The 19,951-nt window shown below is 43.9% G+C and overlaps 1 protein-coding gene across 1 annotated transcript in view; it reads right to left on the bottom strand.

Annotated features, from left to right (window-relative positions):
* Positions 1–16,906: 16,906 nt before the first annotated feature.
* LOC145392152 (uncharacterized) overlaps positions 16,907–19,951 on the bottom strand; it is a 49,551-nt gene continuing 46,506 nt past the window's right edge. Inside the window, exons 7-10 of the mRNA XM_080266602.1 lie at positions 19,647–19,864; positions 18,407–18,518; positions 17,416–17,496; positions 16,907–17,078 (exon numbers count right to left, since the gene is read on the bottom strand). Of these exons, the coding sequence (XP_080122728.1) occupies positions 17,034–17,078; positions 17,416–17,496; positions 18,407–18,518; positions 19,647–19,864 (456 nt within the window). The 3' untranslated portion in view covers positions 16,907–17,033. The remainder of the gene's footprint in view (positions 17,079–17,415; positions 17,497–18,406; positions 18,519–19,646; positions 19,865–19,951) is intronic.

Genomic DNA, 19,951 nt, shown 5'->3' with positions numbered 1-19,951 from the left:
GATGCAATATGATCTTTCCAAGATAAGTCCCGAGTAAATGAAACCCCAAGCATGTTCAAGGATGATGCAGGATTAAGCTGAATATTATTAAACATTAGTGGGTATACCTGTGGAAGATTTTGTCGGGTTGATAGGTGTAAGAACTGAGTCTTAGATGCATTAAAGCTGCCGTGCTGGGAGTGCCACCGCTGCTGCTGTGCTGGGGGTGCTGCCCCTGCTGCTGTGTTCGGGTGCCGCCAATGCTGCTGGACTGGGTGTGCCGCTGCTGCTGCTGTGTTCAGGGTGCTGCTGCTGCTGCCATGCTGGGGATGACCACACTGTAGCCGTGCTGGGAGTGCCGTCGCTGTTGCCATGTTGGGAGTGCTGCCGATGCTGCTGTGTTGGAGGTGCCGCCGCTGCTGCTGTGCTGGGGATGCTGCAGCTGGCTCAGTTTTGTCTCCCACTACACAGTGGCCTCTGACCTCTGGGAAAATACCTCTGACATCCCTGAAGAGGTTGCCTGAGCCATGCATCTTCATTAACTGTCAACACCTCAACTACTACTACAACAACAACTACAGCTACAACCACCCTTCTGAATTGTGAGTTAGAAATTGTTGGTTCGTCCACCTTGACTTGGCGGAGAGTTTTGTCCTTTGGCAGCCTAATCCCCAAAGCAGAGTAAGACAAGGCTAGCAGTACTGTGGCTCTGCATCCTTTCCAAATCACTTTTAAGGCAAGCTGAGGTGGACAGAGTATAACAGTTGCTCCCCTACTTACGAAATTTTAGTAGAGAATTCTTCACCCCATCCTTGGGTGGGAAAAGGAGTTAGGACTGCTGATGATAATGTAAATGCCTAATAATGATAGCTAATGATAATGCCTAATGATGATGATACTTAGGACCAGTGGCAGTGCTAGCTCAGTAATCAGATCTATCCACCACTAGAGTATACAATGCCAGTTAACTTAATCTAGGTACTCATTTTACTTGATAATTGATGACAACGATAACGACAACAATGATGATGATAGGATAGGATGCTGCAGTGCCAGGAGTCAACCCGTGGCACTATGAGGCTGTGAACTTCGTAATTACAATGCCAACCACAAGGTCTAATAAAATCTCAATCTGGTAAATATTTAATCTTGTCAACAATAATCGTTCGTACCTCAGATGTTTGTAAGTGGGAGAGCAACTGTCTTTATTCCACCTAACATCAGATGGTTTTATTCAACTGAATGATGCTTGGAGGTCTAAGGATAATAATTATCTTTATTTTTAACTTATTTATATTAGTTTATACCGCATTTCCATCTGCCTATGACCTTCAGTCTTTTAAGCGGAGTGTGTGCAAGAATCTAAATATTAACGTAGCTTGAAATTAGCTCCCTTTTTGTTATTTTTTTCTTGCAGCTTTCAGTTTCTCCTCTGCATTAAAAAAATATATATATACTGCCCTGAATAGCACTAAGAAATTAAAAGCTACAAGCATCCTTAGGTAACGTTCATTTATGTCAAAGATTAAGTATATTTCTTGGTGCCTTTTCATTTCTATTGATTTATGCTGTAGTCAGTTTATTTCTCCTGACAAGATTCGTAACCTCTTAGCTTGGATGATGGAAGTGCAGTCAGATTGGAGAGTTAATTTGGCTAGTAACCAAGAAGGCTCATCCCTACCTCATCACAAAGACATTTAATTTTATTCACCTATGAGTTAGTACCGAAATTATAAAAGTGGCCTAGTTTTGTCAGATGGAAACAAACTGAGTATAGTTATATATGTGCTGAATTGTAATAAGTCATCTTTTTATTTCTATTCTTATTTGTAGATGTGTGGAAAAATGTGCCGTTGTAATGTCATCTTCACCTGTTTTAAATTTATAACTATATGGGAAGATCATAAGGTGCTGCAATGGCCTAAAGTATCTTGATATATATACTGTTTCAAATCACATACCGGTAGCCATTTGCCTTATTTTCTCAAGCATGTGCAAGGACTAAATTGCCTTGGAAACATTAAACAGTACACCCATCACAAACATCAACACCGCTGTTCACACTTTCATTACAATTATTCAAAGCGCAGACAAAAGACACATTGCTAGAGGCAACAGAAAGAGAGACAATCCCAACTTCACACCAGAAATTCAAGGCCTCGTCATTCAACGGGACACACTACGGTACTCCCCAACACCCAGATAAACCGAATGATATAAAATTATCGAACTGCCTTTACAGGCCCATCACTCAGAATTTCAAGGTGATCGCAGCACCTCAGTATATATAAGCATAGGACTGTCATATATTTAAACATCATCTGAGATCTAATGGCACATTTTCCACACTATTACAAACTGAATATGTGTAAATTGTGATTTTCGTTTGTGTATAATGCCAGCAAAAAGTAATTCCTTGTTTAACAATTGATATATTGTATATTCCCGTCAATTGCTGATAAGTGAACATTGCTTGAAGTTAGCGTTAGGTCCCAGCAAGAGGGACTTTTCCTCATGCATTTAAGGATCATAATGCAAGACAGCAAGTAATTACCAAGATATGTATTAGTGTTAACTTTGAAATAGTAATATTTTTAGATCAGTTAACGTTGATCTTTGACAGCACATTTTTTAGATTAATTAAGAAGTATATTATGTGAAAAGTGTTTGTATTTTTGACTGACAGATTAATAGAGAAATCGTGCTTAGTAAAAGTATCTTAAATGAGGAGTTACTGATAGAGGTTTACCAGTAAGTTTTATTAGTGTTATTATTTTACTCTAACAAGCAATTCCTGAAGCTTAAATTAATAGTACCTGTTGTTGGCATTATACTACAGTACAAGTGAATGCTGATTTTAGTGTTATTCTCTGTGTTTTTTAGTATTTCATATATATGCTGGTTATGTATTGTTGTAGGCTCCCTCCCTCCTTCCACTCCCTCTTCTCCTCCTCCTTCTCTTTCTTCCCCTTCCAATTCATTTCTTCTTCATTCCTCTTCCTCCTCATCTTACCATGCATCCAGCCTCCCCACCCCCACCACCCTGCAACCCACCCTACCACCACCACCACCCTGCAACCCACCCTACCACCACCACCCTGCAACCCACCCTACCACCACCACCCTGCAACCCACCCTACCACCACCACCACCACCACCACCACCATCCTGCAACCCACCCTACCACCACCACCACCACCACCATCCTGCAACCCACCCTACCACCACCACCACCACCACCACCACCATCCTGCAACCCACCCTACCACCACCACCACCACCACCATCCTGCAACCCACCCTACCACCACCACCACCACCACCATCCTGCAACCCACCCTACCACCACCACCACCCAGCAACCCACCCAACCGGTACCACCATCACCCAGCAACCCACCCTACCACAACCACCACCACCACCCTGCAACCCACCCTACCACCACCACCACCCTACCACCACCACCACCCTACCACCACCCTACCACCACCACCACCACCCTACCACCACCACCACCCTACCACCACCACCCTACCACCCACCACCACCCTACCACCACCACCACCACCAACCCACCCTACCACCCTGCAACCCACCCTACCACCACCACCACCCTACCACCACCACCCAACCCCCACCCCACCCCCACCACCACCCTACCACCCTACCACCACCACCACCCAACCACCACCACCACCTACTACCACCACCACCACCACCTTGCAACCCCACCCTACCACCACCACCACCACCACCAACACCACCCTACCACCACCACCACCTTGCAACCCACCCTACCACCACCACCACCACCACCACCCTACCACCACCACCCTACCACCACCACCCTACCACCACCACCACCCTACCACCACCACCCTACCACCACCACCACCACCACCACCACCACCACCACCACCACCCTACCACCACCACCACCACCACCACCACCACCACCACCCTACCACCACCACCACCCTACCACCCTACCACCACCACCACCCTACCACCACCACCACCCTACCACCACCACCACCCTACCACCACCACCACCCTACCACCACCACCACCCTACCACCACCACCACCCTACCACCACCACTACCCTACCACCACCACCACCCTACCACCACCACCACCCTACCACCACCACCACCCTACCACCACCACCACCCTACCACCACCACCACCCTACCACCACCACCACCCTACCACCACCACCACCCTACCACCACCACCACCACCACCCTGCAACCCACCCTACCACCACCACCACCACCACCACCACCCACCACCACCACCCTACCACCACCACCACCACCACCACCACCACCCTACCACCACCACCCTACCACCACCACCACCACCACCCTACCACCACCACCACCACCCTACCACCACCTTACCCCTACCACCACCACCCTACCACCACCACCACCACCCTACCACCACCACCACCACCCTACCACCACCACCACCCTACCACCACCACCACCCTACCACCACCACCCTACCACCACCACCACCCTACCACCACCACCACCCTACCACCACCACCACCACCACCACCACCACCACCACCACCACCACCACCCTACCACCACCACCACCACCACCACCCTACCACCACCACCCTACCACCACCACCACCACCACCCTACCACCACCACCACCACTACCACCACCACACTACCACCACCACCACCCTACCACCACCACCCTACCACCACCACCACCCTACCACCACCACCCTACCACCACCACCACCACCACCACCCTACCACCACCACCACCACCATCCTGCATCCCACCCTGCCACCACCCTGCTCTGTTGCCTTCCCTTCCCTTCCCAGTCTTCTACCCTGCCATGTTCCTTTCTCTTTACTCTGCCCTGCCCTTCATTGCATCCTTGCCCTGCACCCATGCCTTTCCATGCTTCCTTCTGCTTTGCCCTGTACCCCTTCCCCTCTGCACTGCTACCTTGCCATCATTGTCATGCCCTCCCCTGCACCCTTGTCATATCCAACCATATCCTACCTTGCCATCCCTGTCCTGTCATGCCATATCTTACCTACCCTGCACCCTTGCACTGTCCTCCCCTCCAGCCTTGCTATGCCATCCATGTCCTGTCCTTCCATCAGTGTCCTCTCCTGCCAACCCTTTCATGCCGTGTTTTACTTCCCTTGCTATGCCCTGCCCATACCCAGTCATACTCTACTTTTCACACCTACTGTGCCCTGTCATCTCTACTGTTCTTGCCCTGCCATCCCTCTGCCATACTCACCTTTATCTGCCGTGCTGTCCTGCTCTCGTCTTCCCTCCCCTGCATTGCCCGTTGTGTAATATCTCTGTATATATGTCTTAGATGTCTTTGCCTGAATAGTATTATATCTTTTGTGAATATATGTTCATGCTCAGCTCTTGCATGTTCATTAAGTCCTGTTTCATGCTTTACCTCAATATTTTTCGAAGTTCTTTTTATATCTTTCATATTATGTGTAAAAAATGTGGACTTTGAAAAAATAGAGTAATACCAAGACATATGTGAATAGTATGAAGTGATGTCTCCGTACTATTCATATATATGTCTTGGTATTATACTCATTTTTTTTTTTTACATATATTAAAATGTGGACTTTGAAAAAATAATGTACCAAAAAGGTTTTATAATAAAGACATTGTAATAAGACCTTATTTTATTTCCACAGCATATATATACAAGTATGGAGAAAGTGGAAAAATAACCTATCTCGATAAATCGGTCAGAGAAATACGGACTGGTAACACCAAGGTGTGAGGGTTGCCAGTCCGTATTTTCGTGGCCGATTTATCGAGATTGGTTCTGTGCCCCTGACTTTTATGCCTCCAAGAGCGTGCCCTTCTCATCACTTTGTATATGCCATGTCTTGCATTGCTCTGCCCAGCTAAAGCCGAGCAGAGCTATACAAGCACACATGGCAATCAACAAAGGATGAGAAGGGCTGTGTTAACATGCATTGCTAAACACTGTGCACCCATTGCCGCCTGTGTTTGCATTAATGCATGTTAAAGATCAATTCAAAGTATTGTCGTACACAAACATCGCACCCTACATGCCACAGTTTCAGTACCAATTACTCACATGTCACTGAGCAATGCAAGATTATTAGTCAAAATGGCATATATCAATGGACTGAGTAGGGCAATTAACCCCTTCAGTACGTGGACATTTTATTCCAGCTGACACCACACGATTTTATTCAGCTTAAGGGGGTGACATACTGGAGGGGTGGGGCAGGGCAAGAAAACCAGGGTATGGCTGGATATATAGCAAGGGGGCAGGGATGGTACGAAAATCCTTCCTAAGCTGAACAAAATATTCTGGCAGCAGCAAGAATAAACCTTAAATCACCTGGAATGTAGCAACAATAAACTGAGAAAAGACGACATTGTACTGAACGGGTTCAACGATACTGACATGCAGTGGTTGTGGTGCATGTTAAATATCCATCAAGTAAATCACATTGGACTGAATATAATTTTATACTCTTCACTGCAACTTGGCCCAATTTTTCATGTTTTTCCATCTGGTTCACACACAGTAACTTCAGATATAGAAAGACAATTCTATGGCTCAAAATCCTTTTCATAGTATGCTTGTGACTAGCCTCATGTTTTATGATTCTTTTGCAACTTTTAATTCATTCTGGAAAGGTTAAAATTTTAGCCCAAGTTAAGGTTCACAGTATAATCTCAAATAAATCTTTAAAAATATATAATTCATGGCCATATTACTATAATAAAAAATGTGAAGGTGTGGGCAAGTTATCTATCTCTACCCATACCCAGACTCCTTAATCCTGTAAGGGTACACATTGCCTCCCCGTCCCCCTGCCATTTCGCTGCCCTCCCCCCAGCTAACATCCCCCTCTCTCATATACTTCATCTCATCCTTGGACTCCCCCACCCCCTCCACCTCGATCACATTCACTCTCCTAGCTAGTCACCTACTCTCCATTCCCCACCTTACACACCTCCCCCCCAATGGTACCTCTCCACTCCATCCCTCTATCTCATCCTCAACCCCCACCTCCTCACTCATATTCTCCTACTTACTCTCTCTCCACCCCCCTCCCCCAGCTTATACAATCCCCTCTACTCCACACCTCCATCTCATCCTTGGTCTCCCCCTCCACCACAGTCACATACAAACTCCTAGTTTATTTTTTCACTCTCTATCCTCTCTATTCCATCCCTCCATCTCATCCTTGGTCTCCCCCTCCACCACAATCATAGACTCTCCTAGTTAATTCTTTCACACACTCTCCATCCTCTCCACTGCATCCCTCCATTTCATCCTCGGTCGGTGGAATGCCGTCATAACGTATCTAACATTAACAGAGTCCTTAAAAAAATAAATAAACAAAACACCTTCACTCCAGTGATGATAAAGCCACAAATTATATATTTAAGAAGTACCATTTCTCGCCTTTAAGACTTTCTTCACTTAAAGAACCTTTGAACAAAAAACAGTTAGCTTACGCCCTTATGAACCGTCCTTTACAGTTTACACCACTTATTAATTTTTAATCCTGTAATAAACAACGAGACACGCATCTAAACCGAGACGGGCTGAAATTTAAATTATCGCTCATGGTCTGGTGCAAGTAGCCAACTAATAATTATTAAATCAGTATGCTGTTCCCGGCCTACCCAGCCATTTCATACCCATGCAACTGGTCTATAAGTCCAACACTATAGCAGCTCATTTTAAGGCAACGTTGTTCCCAGAACAATTTAAATTAATCAAAATATCTTTTTAATGCAAGGAAGAACGAACCAAATGCTACTAAGACAAACATTTTTCGCTCCAATAATAAATTAAAAAGATGACCAAAATTCAAGATCCATTAATTTTGAGATGCCTGGACAAAGCGATTAAAGGACTAGAGAGTCATAGGCAGTGGGAAATGAAGAGAAATGCAGTTCCAGAGTTGACCTGTTGCATACATCAACTGGGGAGTAACAGTTAACTCTTGAATCACAAAGTTCGACAGAAAAGGTATGATAGTTTACTTCTAGATGGGTGCTATGCACCCGTCGTAGACATGGATGGATGCATAGACAGTTCAGAGGAGCAGTGACCATTGACATAGCGATAGAAATAGGAGAAAAATGCAGCAGTTTTAATCAGAGGGAATAAAAACTGGCACGCTGCATCACTATTGACACTAAGCAAAATGTCGAGAAGTTTCAATTAATTTTTTGTCTGCACCGGGACCATGGATTTTTTTTTTTTTTAGCTGCACTGCTTGGGTTGTGTGTTTAGTATTTTGATTTAAGACTTGCAAAAATACTTCACTCATTGGCAAAACAACTGACGAAGTTTTTAAAAAGTACGATTAACATTACTAGCCTACCTTCAACATACAGTATATAAGAATTTCTACAACTTCCTTGTCAATCAAGTTGTGTCTCGTATTTTGTCTTAAAGGCGAAAAAAGGTGTACTCCACTACATAAAACTAAAGCATTATATAAAACAATCATTTATTGGAAGAAAACATTATATTGTCTACACATAAATATACTGTATAGGTAATGGATGTGGGATCATGAGGGCAGCAATACACTCAATCTACAACACAAGAACTGCTGGAAAATCAAAGGGGCTGACTGACTTAATGGCCACGAGATGTTCCCACATCCACAAATACATAGACAGTGCATATACAGATGTCCTCATTTAAGGTCACAGGTATGGCCTAAACCCAAGTCTTCTGTACAACTGGTAATGAAAAATTTTTACCCTGCTTAATAAGCTTTATAGGTAAACTTTTCAACAGATAGAAATGGGTGAAAAAAAAAAAGGTGGGGGTTGCATTGCTTGATGAACCAGTTATGAGGTATGAAGTTGCCTCCTTGGTTACTTCGTTTACTTGCGTATCGTTTATCAAGGCTCCAAAGTGCTTGCATGCGTCTACCTTGGTCACTTAATGGCAACTCCATGTTACACTATCTCTGGCAGTCTCCCTGTTCAGTCCCTTATCCCTGAAGTCTCACTATGACTTCATCCCAGGTCTTCTTTTCTTCTCCATGTCACAACTATACCCTCAACATTCACACCTCTCATCCTCCACACCCAGTTACCTTCCATCCTCGCCACATTCCCAGACCATCGCAGTCTACCCTCATTTATCACAACACCAATACATTCAGCTGCCATCCTTCCTCTCAACTCTTCAAACTGCAATACTAACACCCCCTCCCAAGGCCTGTCATTCAAGGTTGCACTACACACAAATCTATTCAATCATTTCTGTATGTCTGAGTATAAGAATATCCTCTTCCTTCACTACCCAGTCTCACCACCATGCAGCATTACTCTCCTAACACATGCCGCAAACAAAGATACCTTAGCACTTAGCACTGAGGGAGAGCCCTCTCAGTGTCAGGAGGCAACAGCTCCCTGAACTTCAACCTCTCCTCGCCCTAGCCACAGACCTAACACCAGCCCCACCTCAAGCACATAACGTGTCCCCAAAATAAAATTAAATAAATAAACTCTTCTACACACTTAAGAGACTCACAGGAAAGATCAGTCATTTTGTCTGGCAATCTCTGCATGCTCCCCCCAACACACCACACACATCAAATCAGCATTTTTTGCAGCCTGTCTCTAATACCACTACATCTCTTATGCACTCACCTATCACAAACACTGAACAAAACGCAGTTACTTCCTACACCCTTGTGGCAAACCGCACATGGCCACTCTCCCTCTGTTTTGACAGTATCGCCGCCAACCCTAGATATTTTTGTTTAGTGATATCAATCCTCCAGTGAGATTACACAATGTCATCAAATGAGGCAAAAGTGAATGGGGTTCTGTCAGGTTTGAAACCATGCTATAATAGAATTTTGTAGGTCATCAATAATAGACAAGTGTAGTTGTCAGTTTCAAATGCTCGAGTCTGCGGTGATTTGTGAGCTAATTTTGAGAAATAAGAATTATTGACTTCATATTATATGGTATTTGAACTTCAGATGTTTCCAAACTTTCGAGATTTGAATTGGGTTGCACTGCAGTACTTCCTACTTCTTCCTTCAAGTTCTATCATTCTGTTTCCTTTTCTGTCCTCTCTCCCCACTTTTCCCTTTCCTTCCTGTCACTTTTTACTTTTCTTTCCATTTCAGGTGGTTCTACACAAGGTGCCTACAACCAAGGAAACCATTTACAGATTTGGGTGGTAACTATATAACCAGATAACGGGGTGACGGAGCCTACTATGGTGTCCCTGTTCACTGGGTGGAGAGAGAAATGCAGCAGCCATCCAGAACCAAACCCACACCCCATGCCTCGCTGTTGCAGGGCATTATCAGCCACAAGGGAACATCGGTTCCCTAACCCACTTTCAAGGCACTGGAGAGGGTTGAATTCACGAGTCTCCTTGGTTACTAGTCACATCCCTCCCTATCCTCCCAAAGGATAATGATGGACTACAGGTGAAGGACGAATTCAGCCTGCAGTCCACCATGTTCAAGCTGAGATAAGCCTGGGGCTTCCTCATGACTAGCGTATAAACTAGAATGGGTACAAAATTAGTAAACTAATTAGATTATTAAAATGAATAAATAAATAAACGAGGTTGTTCTGTATACGCAACTATAGTTCTTTCACTAACTTTCCTCAGCACTTCTTCGTGACTAGCACATAAACGAGGACTTTCTGTATATACAACTACAGTTCTTTCGCCTTAACTTGGCAAAAATATTTCCTTTAGCAACTTACTATACTTTGTTCAGAACAGACAAAAACAGCGATGGCTCTACATTTCCACAGCATTTCTTCGTGACTAGCATAATTACTTTTATACAACTAAACAAGATTCTCTGATGTAAAATTAAACCCTTCCCAAAGCACTTCATGGCTAGCATGGTAATTTTAGGCAAAGTTAAAGCAGAGAGAGAGAGAGATGCAGTTTTAACACATTACCATTCTTCTTGGAATATAAGAATTTCCTTTACGCAGCTGGGTTGATCTTGCTGTCTTGATACCATCTTGTTAGAAGTCAACTTGCCTCCTGAAAATAAAGAAAAATATTACCTGGTTTGTTTTCCCCTGATGGAACTGAATCACTCCCAAAAATGATATACAGTCCTGAGCTGTGGTTGCTGAGGCACCAGGCACCTCAACCCACCACACCGCCAAGCACCCAAACTCGCTGGACCACAAGGAACCTGAATCCACCAAACCACCACCCACCACCCGAATCCACTTGATCACCAGGCACCCTAACACACTAACCTAATCTAAACACACACTAACACACCTAACATTCAAACACCTGCCAATTTGATCATCGAAATATCGGGAGTGTAAATCCCATACCTAAAAAAAAAAAAAAAAAAAAAAAAAGCTGGACCACGTTAACCCACCAGACCACCAGGCATCTACAATAAATAGACAGTAGCAAGCACCCACAAATTCCAAACATCCGCCAGTGGGAGCGCCTTAACCCACTAAATGACTGACGACGATGACAAAGATGGCAATGACGATGATGGCCAAATTTTTTAGGAAGGCAAAAACTGTAAACACTGCTAATACACCTAAAGATACTCCACCAACCTACCTCTGCTTTCTATCTATATCTAATGAAGAAAGCCTAGAGACTATTTTAAAGCTTGGATTAAATGAGAAGGCTAGACCATTAAAAAAAAAAATCGTTCCAACCAAAAAATGAACAAAGTCAATAGCCATTCACTAAAAGATACCAAGACAGCATTTAAGAGATTGAAACTGGCAAAAGGAAACAGTCACAGTCATTCACAGTTCTTATTTACAGTCAAAGGCAGAACTGTTAATATTTCTTGTAAAGTCTACTGTATCTTCTGTTAACTTACTCTAACATTAGTATCTAACGTAAATGATGAAATTAATTATGCAACTCAATGAAGTGCAAAGGCATATCGGCAAGGTAATATTCTGGCATTAAGCTATATTAAACAGAAGGGCAAAAATCTATACCAAGGTGAAAAAACTACCTCCATCTCACTTCAGTTTCTTAACCATGAGAAAAATCATCTTACCACTAGAACATTCATACTACTTTGCTAGAATGTAGTTTGTCACTCAACTAATAGAACTGGCCCACTCACTCAAGTCTACACATCCAGACGCTTTAATCCCATAAAGGGTGGCCACAAACAAATCGTCTCCATGTCGCCCTGTCCCCAGCCATTTTGCCGCCCTCTATCCGACTCACACCATCCCTCACCCTCTCGTTTCTGACCATACTCTATCCCTCCAATTCACACACCTATATCTATATACACTCCATTCCTAAAACTCACACCCCTCCCTCTCCCATATCTATCTACACTCCATCCCTCCAACTTACACCCCCCTCTCCCATATCTACACTCCATCCCAGCATCTCACACACCTCTCCCATATCTATCTACACTTCATCCCTCCAAGTCACACTCCCCTCTCCCATATCTATCTACACTATCCCTCCAACTCACAACCCTCTACCATCTCTCCACACCCTCTCCTCGACTCACACACCCACCCTCATACCTCTCCGCTCCATCCCTCAATCTCATCCTTGTTTATACTATAGGAATTAGTGTCCTTGGTCGGTTCAGTCTTTCATGCTTATCTACCTACACTAACAGACAGACAGACAGACGGGAGAGAGAGAGCGAGAGAGAGAGAGAGCGAGAGAGAGAGAGAGAGAGAGAGAGAGAGAGAGAGAGAGAGAGAGAGCGAGAGAGAGAGAGAGAGAGAGAGAGAGAGAGCGAGAGAGAGAGAGAGCGAGAGAGAGAGCGAGAGAGAGAGAGCGAGAGAGAGAGAGCGAGAGAGAGAGAGCGAGAGAGAGAGAGCGAGAGAGAGCGAGAGAGAGAGCGAGAGAGAGAGAGAGAGCGAGAGAGAGAGAGCCAGAGACAGAGCCAGAGAGAGCGAGCGAGAGAGAGAGAGCCAGAGAGAGCGAGCGAGAGAGAGCGAGAGAGACAGGCGCGAGAGAGACAGGAGCGAGAGAGAGACAGGAGCGAGAGAGAGACAGGAGCGAGAGAGAGACAGGAGCGAGAGAGAGACAGGAGCGAGAGAGAGACAGGAGCGAGAGAGAGACAGGAGCGAGAGAGACAGGAGCGAGAGAGACAGGAGAGAGACGGTACTATACTTATCTGAACAGACTTCTACCACTCTCCTCCACAGCAGTCAAGGCCCCTCGCTATTTGAGTTCTCCAGGGCGTCTCCCATCACTCAAGAACCAGAATAAGGCTACCCGCTCTCTGGACCCAGGCTCTCTTGTTACTTCTCTCACACCCACACGAACCCCAGGCCAACACAGGAACACCACTGCAATGATTAAAGAAATTTACAGACTATTAACATTTAGAGTAGACAATTATACGGTAGATTACAATACTACATTTACCTTCTACTTGCCCTAGATTTTTCCACAGAACTTCATGACTAACAACATATTCTAATCATCATCTATTGTTGTGAGCAATGAATCAGTCTCCTTGGTTACTAGACTATTGACAGTCTAAATTTGCCATATCTCCATCTTGAATGCTACACTAATACTAGACATACTAGAATGAGGCTAGTCACGAAGACGTGATATGGGATGAATGTAGAGCCATACCACTGACTTTCTGCCCACATGAGCTATGTCAAGTACTGTAATTTACAAAATGAAAATCTGACCCAAGTTATTGTTGATGTCTCCTTGGTTACTAGCCAAAATTACTCTCCTAATTTGACCACTTGTCCATCAACTAACTGAAAAGGGGTTAGGGATCTTCACGAGGTTGTTGAATCTGATTAGCCATAAGGAATGTGCCTCCTTGGTTGCTGGTTAAAATTACCCTCCCAATCTTACAACATTCGGACAAGTGAAAGAGGCTGGAGATCTTGAAGTTGCTGCATAGAATTTGGCGAGCCTCAGTTTAGGAATACGTCTCCTTGGTCACTAGCCCAAAATAGCGTCTTAATTTGATTACATATGGCTATAAAGTAACAAAAAGGGCTGGAGATCTGTCATATGAGAAACTCGCTATACAAAGTGATTTTTTTAATTCAGCTGAGAAATTTAGTATACCTAATCCCTCCCAAAAACCCTCTCAGGCTAAAGTCAACGGAAGTAGCATGCACACAAAAAAAAGTTACTGCATACTTACCAAATCTATATCCAATTAAATGCCCCTTCCAACGGTAGAACAGCAAAGATTGTATGGTTGTGGCTGCACTAGTAGAGATATTGGTAGTTGTGGTAGCTGTGGTAGCGGTAGCCCTCTATAGCTACCTGCCTTGAAACCAGAAAGGGCACCTCCGTCATGTCATTCTTTTCTTCACTGTTAGGCTGCTCTCCAACTCACACCCTTTAAAAAGAAAATCCTTATTAGCCATCACATTAAAAAAATATATATATCAACCACAACATTTCCAACAGCATACTGAAAACCAAAAATCCACACCCAAACCCTGAGCTCCACACTTACCCCAAACTCCACCCCCTCCCCCTAAACACACACACAGAAGTTACCCTTCTGTTTTCCACTATTACACTTTCAGTCATCTAAGTAAGCTTTAGAATGACTCAGGAATGTTTACAATACATACTATTACCAATACAATCATAAAAGTAATTAATGTGAAGAAAAATGAAAAAGATCTTACCAAAATCGCAGAGTGCCTTCACCATCCACAGTTGCAGCCACACTGACGAAAGCCGGCGAATTCCACCTTCCCCCAGATTCTTGCCTTCCCTCCCTCTCTCTCCCTCCCTCCCCCACTAGTTCTCCCCGTCTACACTAACTTGCCTGTTTCCACCACCTCCCTCCTTTCACGCCCCTTCTTCCTCCTCCCCTCCTCTCCTCCACTCCTCTCTCTCTCCTTTATTCCTTCTCCTCCTTTCCTTTCCTCTCCTTGTCTTTCCACCTCTTCTCATGCTTCTTCACCCCATCTCTTCCTCCTCATCCCTCCCTCCTCCCTCTCCCTCCATCCTCTCTTATCTCCTCCTTTCCCTCCACCCCCTCTGTTCTCCTCCCTCCATCAGTGCCCCCCTCTTTCCTCTCTCCCCTCCACTCCCTTTCATTACCCCTTCACTTCTCCCCACTCTTGTTTGTCCAGTCTCTCTGGCATCCTAGGACATCATTCGACATTTTAGGGACACACACACACACACACACACACACACACACACACAGATCCCAGTCAGTCTACGTAAAGGGTTATGGAGACACGACATAATCAAACTAACCTTTATTTAAACAAACGAGTACGTACACATGTATTAAATTAAGCCCTAAACATTCGAATTATTTGTACACTGCAAGTCCCCTTTACTGTGGCCCTTCTTACTCCTTTATTTCACCCCTCGTTATTTAGCCTCTTCGTTAATTCGGCCTTCGTTATTTTGTCACTTAATTATTATGGCCCTCGTTATTTCGCCCTTCGATATTTAGCCTCTTCATTATTTCTTCACTTCATTATTCTGGTCTTCGTTATTCCAGCACTTCCTTATTGTTGTCCTTCGTTACACCATTACTTAGCCCTTCCTATCAACATTGCTCTGTATTTTTCACCGCTTACGTTCGATAGCCTATTTTTCAGTTTTATCCCTGCCACTTTCACAAAATTATTTTCTTTATTATTTATTTCTTATCATTTATTTCACAAACTTTCATCTTTATCTTTTCACAAACTTTTATTTTTCTATTTTATTCCTGCCACTCTCACAAACTCTACTCTTTTGTTATTTATTTCTTATCATTTATTCCACAAACTTTCATTTTTATTTTTTTCACAAACTTTTCTTTTTCTTTTTTATTCCTGCCATTTTCATAAACTTTTAGTAAGGTTCAGAGAAGACTAAGATTGGAGGAATTAGCTGTAGCCGTCACTCTCCCAACAAAGCCACTCTCACAGATTCAGTAAAGCCGCCTGGAGTTAGCAGGAACGAAATAAAGAAAAGTCAACGCACCGAAGAGGTAACGTTTCAGCTCAAGATCATTTTTATTTCACGTTTGTACTGCCAGACGATTTTATTCAGCATAGTGGTCCATGGGGGATAAGATCAACCCCTCCAGTTCGAAAAAATCTTCCCTGAGCTGAATAAAATCTAGATACCAATAAATGAAGAAATAAAGTACACAACGTTGCCAATCCTCTCAGTACAATGCTGTTTTTGGTTTATTCTATTCCTGCATTTACCAGAAGATCGTATTTAATTCTGGAGGCACGTAGAAATGAAGGAATTGATAGAAGTAATTTTGTAACTATTCCACGGTCTCCCTCCTAAGCTAAATAGAATCGCTTGACAGTAGCAAAATAAATAAATACATAAATAATAAAAAGTTAAAATACAAAATCAAAATGCTCATTGTACTTAGTGGAATGAACTGTTGAAATGGGGTATGTGCGTGTGTGTGTGTGTGTGTGTGTGTGTGTGTGTGTGTGTGTGTGTGTGTGTTCGAAAAGTTTTAAGTTGGAAAAAGGTTAAAAAAAAAAAGTCCTCGGGTTGAAAAAGGCAAAAGGTAAGGTGTAGGTAAACATGGAGATTCCTTAACACCTATTCCATAGCGATTTATCTTACACCTTTACACCTTTACACCTTCTTGTGGGTTCGAGATGCAAACTATATCGATATACAACACACCTAACACACGGGAGAATTTTAAAACGTCATAAACAGAATAAGTCGCTAAAGAAGGGGTGTTGCGACGTGTCCTATGTCAATTAGAATACGTCCCTTTATAATTACGCTGATCCCACACTATGTCATCTTATTTAGCCTGCTGAGTAGAGGGAACCTGATGTGCTGAGGCGTCCATTATATAGATAGATAGAGAGATAGGTAGAAAGATAGATAGATAGAGGTAGATGGATTATGATATACACACGGATAAGTATATAAATGGAAAGAGAGAGAGAGAGAGAGAGAGAGAGAGAGAGAGTAGTGCACCTCTGAATGAGAAAACAGAGAGAACCAAGAGACAGAGTACGTGAAGATGGGGTCCTGGTTTGGTACTGCGGGGAATACGTGGTTCTCCCTCAGTTATCAGGAAAGTCGACTTCTACCCCGCCACCACACCCACCACCATTCCTGTAACAGAGAGAGAAAGAAAATACAATAGAGAGAGAGAGAGAGAGAGAGAGAGATGCACTCCCGTTTTCTACAGTAGAATTTATGCATCAACAAGAACTATACTCTGTTCACCCTAACTCGGCCCAAATTTTCGTCTTTTTGCGGCTCAGTGTCACGAAAAGACAGTGGATACGACTGACACCCTATTATGTGAATCTATACTGTTACAACTCAGCATTCAGGGCGGAGAGATGGCAAAATTAGGCCAAGTTAGAGTGAAAATGATATGCGTGTAGTGTACAAAACAAATATTCCAACACTTGTCTACATCCAGGGTTTAAGTATGACTACCCACCTTTGCACTGTACAGAAAGAGAGCCATTAACAGGTGGCCCACGAAGGTATAGGCTATGAACCCAGATATTCTACCCAGCTCCTGTGGGGGAAAAAAGTGGTTAGAAGGCATGAAGCAAGAGTATAAACACTGACAATTAGCCTGCCTCGTATAATATCTTGAAAGCTTAACATGAAACAAGAGTATAGCCCAAAAATTGACAAGTATCCCGCCTCGTATTAGTTCTTGTCAGGTTTTCATTGGCTATACAGTCCGTTTTCTTCTATGTTCGAGGGGCATACTCTTAAAATGTGGTGACTGAACCCCCTCCTGACGTGCCGTGTTCGACTGCGTTACTTCTGGATAATAACCATAAATCAGCAACGAGAGCTTCCAGTCCCTTTGCAACGAGAAAGGGACGTCTATGTAGAGAAACAGTGATATATACAAGTGTCTATACAGAAGCAAAAGCAGCAAGTACAAATGAAACCAAAAACGCAACTGGGAATTTCATGGATGTGACACCTAAAGTCGACAGTATATTTGCTGGTATATAACATCTATTACTGCACTCAGGATTTTAAACTCATTCGCCATTTCAAGCATCCCCATACACCAGCAGAGGAGCATAAATATTACTGACTGACAAGTTATTCACGTGGAAAGGAGTGGGGCTGGATATTAACCTATTTCAACTGGCATAGGGATGTGGCAATTCCATCACTCAACACTGGAGTTACAAGCAACCTAGCAACACCTACGACACAGCAACCCACGACTCAGTCATCACCTCTCTTTTTTTTTGGGGGGAAGGGGTAAGGGCGATGGGTGACAGACTTGCTAGAGAGGTAGGAGTAACGACACAAAGATGATGATGATGATGATGATTATGATGATGGGAGATAGATAAATAGGTAGACGAGCAGATTGACAATGGGGTGCGGAGTGAGATACATGAGGTGAGGGTAATGACGAAGAAGTGTTTCTGAGATAAGGTAAAGGAGTAACTAGCCTGTGGGAGTGGCAGGGGCGGCTGTACACAAAGCAGGGCATTCATAGCGTTCTCCACCCCCGCCCAGAAGGAATCCCCAGGGGTCGCCACGGCACCCAAACTCAATACGTACCTGCAAAAGAAATACAGTAACAATAACTACACACACACACATACACACGCTCGCTGGCTCAGTGGTAGCGTTCTCGCTTGCCATCTGGCAAACGGGAGTTCGCGCCTCGCTCAGGCTGCAAAAAGTTTCACTGACGAAGTGGGCGATTACTGTCCCCCTTGAGCAAGGGGACGGATGTGTGAGTGTGTGCAGGTCACAGCCTTGCCCTTAGATCAGACTATATGAGCTCTCAGCTCCCTTCCGGGAGGGTAAAAGCTGACGATCACGACCATCTAGTGATCCTGACCGACCCGGTGAATTACCCACAGTAATTACGCGTTCAACACCTATCAACATAAAAATACACAGTAGTCCTCTCTCTCTCATTATTTTTTTTTTTCCCTTACTTTCTGGACTGTATTTGACCTCATCTTCAGATGGGGAAAAAAAGTAAGGTCGATGATGATGATGATGATGATGATGTTAAAACCACATCTTCATTATCAGCCTGACTATTTTTCTCACAGTTTCCAGCCTCACAACATCCCTGTACAGAGAAACACATCATCATCATCATCATCACCCGGAATTATAACTACGGTATCTCATAACCTTAGTGCATACTTCTGATACTTTTTCGGTCTTCATGATGCCTATTTCGTCTCTTTTTTTTTTTTTTTTTATCCAACCTCACCCTGTCCTCTGGTGGGACAGGAAGAAAAAGAAAAAAAAGAAAAAGATGGTAATGATGATGATAATGATGATGATGATGAAAACTTACCCGTAAATATCCGTATTCATCAACAATATCTAGTTTCTGATCATATGTCTTCTCGATCTAATATTCTGTCATTCTGAGGTCTTTTTCAATTTATTCTTTCCATTTACTGATGATTTTACATATATTAAGGAAGACCTCTCATACTGAATGCGTTAATGAAGGCTATATCTAACCCTTTATTCTGGGACCTTGGACTCTGGGAACTACCAAACGCTGTTATTAATTTTACAAAGAACTGCTTGGAGTAAAAATGTCAGGATTACAGATTTTACAGGGATGTCATTGAACCTTAGCTCCTAATTCCCTAAAATGACTGTCAGAAATTGTATGAGCTTGACAAGACCTTCACGTCCTCCATTTCCACTTACACAAAAATAACAAACAGGAGGAAGAGGGCGTCGCGGGTGTGTGTACTGCCGGGTAGGTGGTAGGGGTGGTGGTGGTGAGGGAAGGGGTCGTGGTGGTGGTGGAGTGGTGGCGCTGTGGGGTTGGTGGTGGTGGTGGTGGTGGTGGGCTGTGGTGGAGGAGAAGGCCTCGTGGTGTGCATGTTGTGGTATGGAGAAGCTTTCCCTTCCCGCGCCTGTACCTGAGGAAGAAGATGAATTTGTAGTCATTTTTGTAGTCATCATCATCATCATCCCAATCTACTACCAGGCAAAGAGAGGCTTGGTAT

The sequence above is a fragment of the Coenobita brevimanus genome, chromosome 21 (assembly GCF_032717465.1).
Source record: "Coenobita brevimanus isolate Jiangsu-jjx chromosome 21, ASM3271746v2, whole genome shotgun sequence".
Classification (NCBI taxonomy): domain Eukaryota; kingdom Metazoa; phylum Arthropoda; class Malacostraca; order Decapoda; family Coenobitidae; genus Coenobita; species Coenobita brevimanus.
This window is presented reverse-complemented; position numbering and strand designations above follow the sequence as displayed.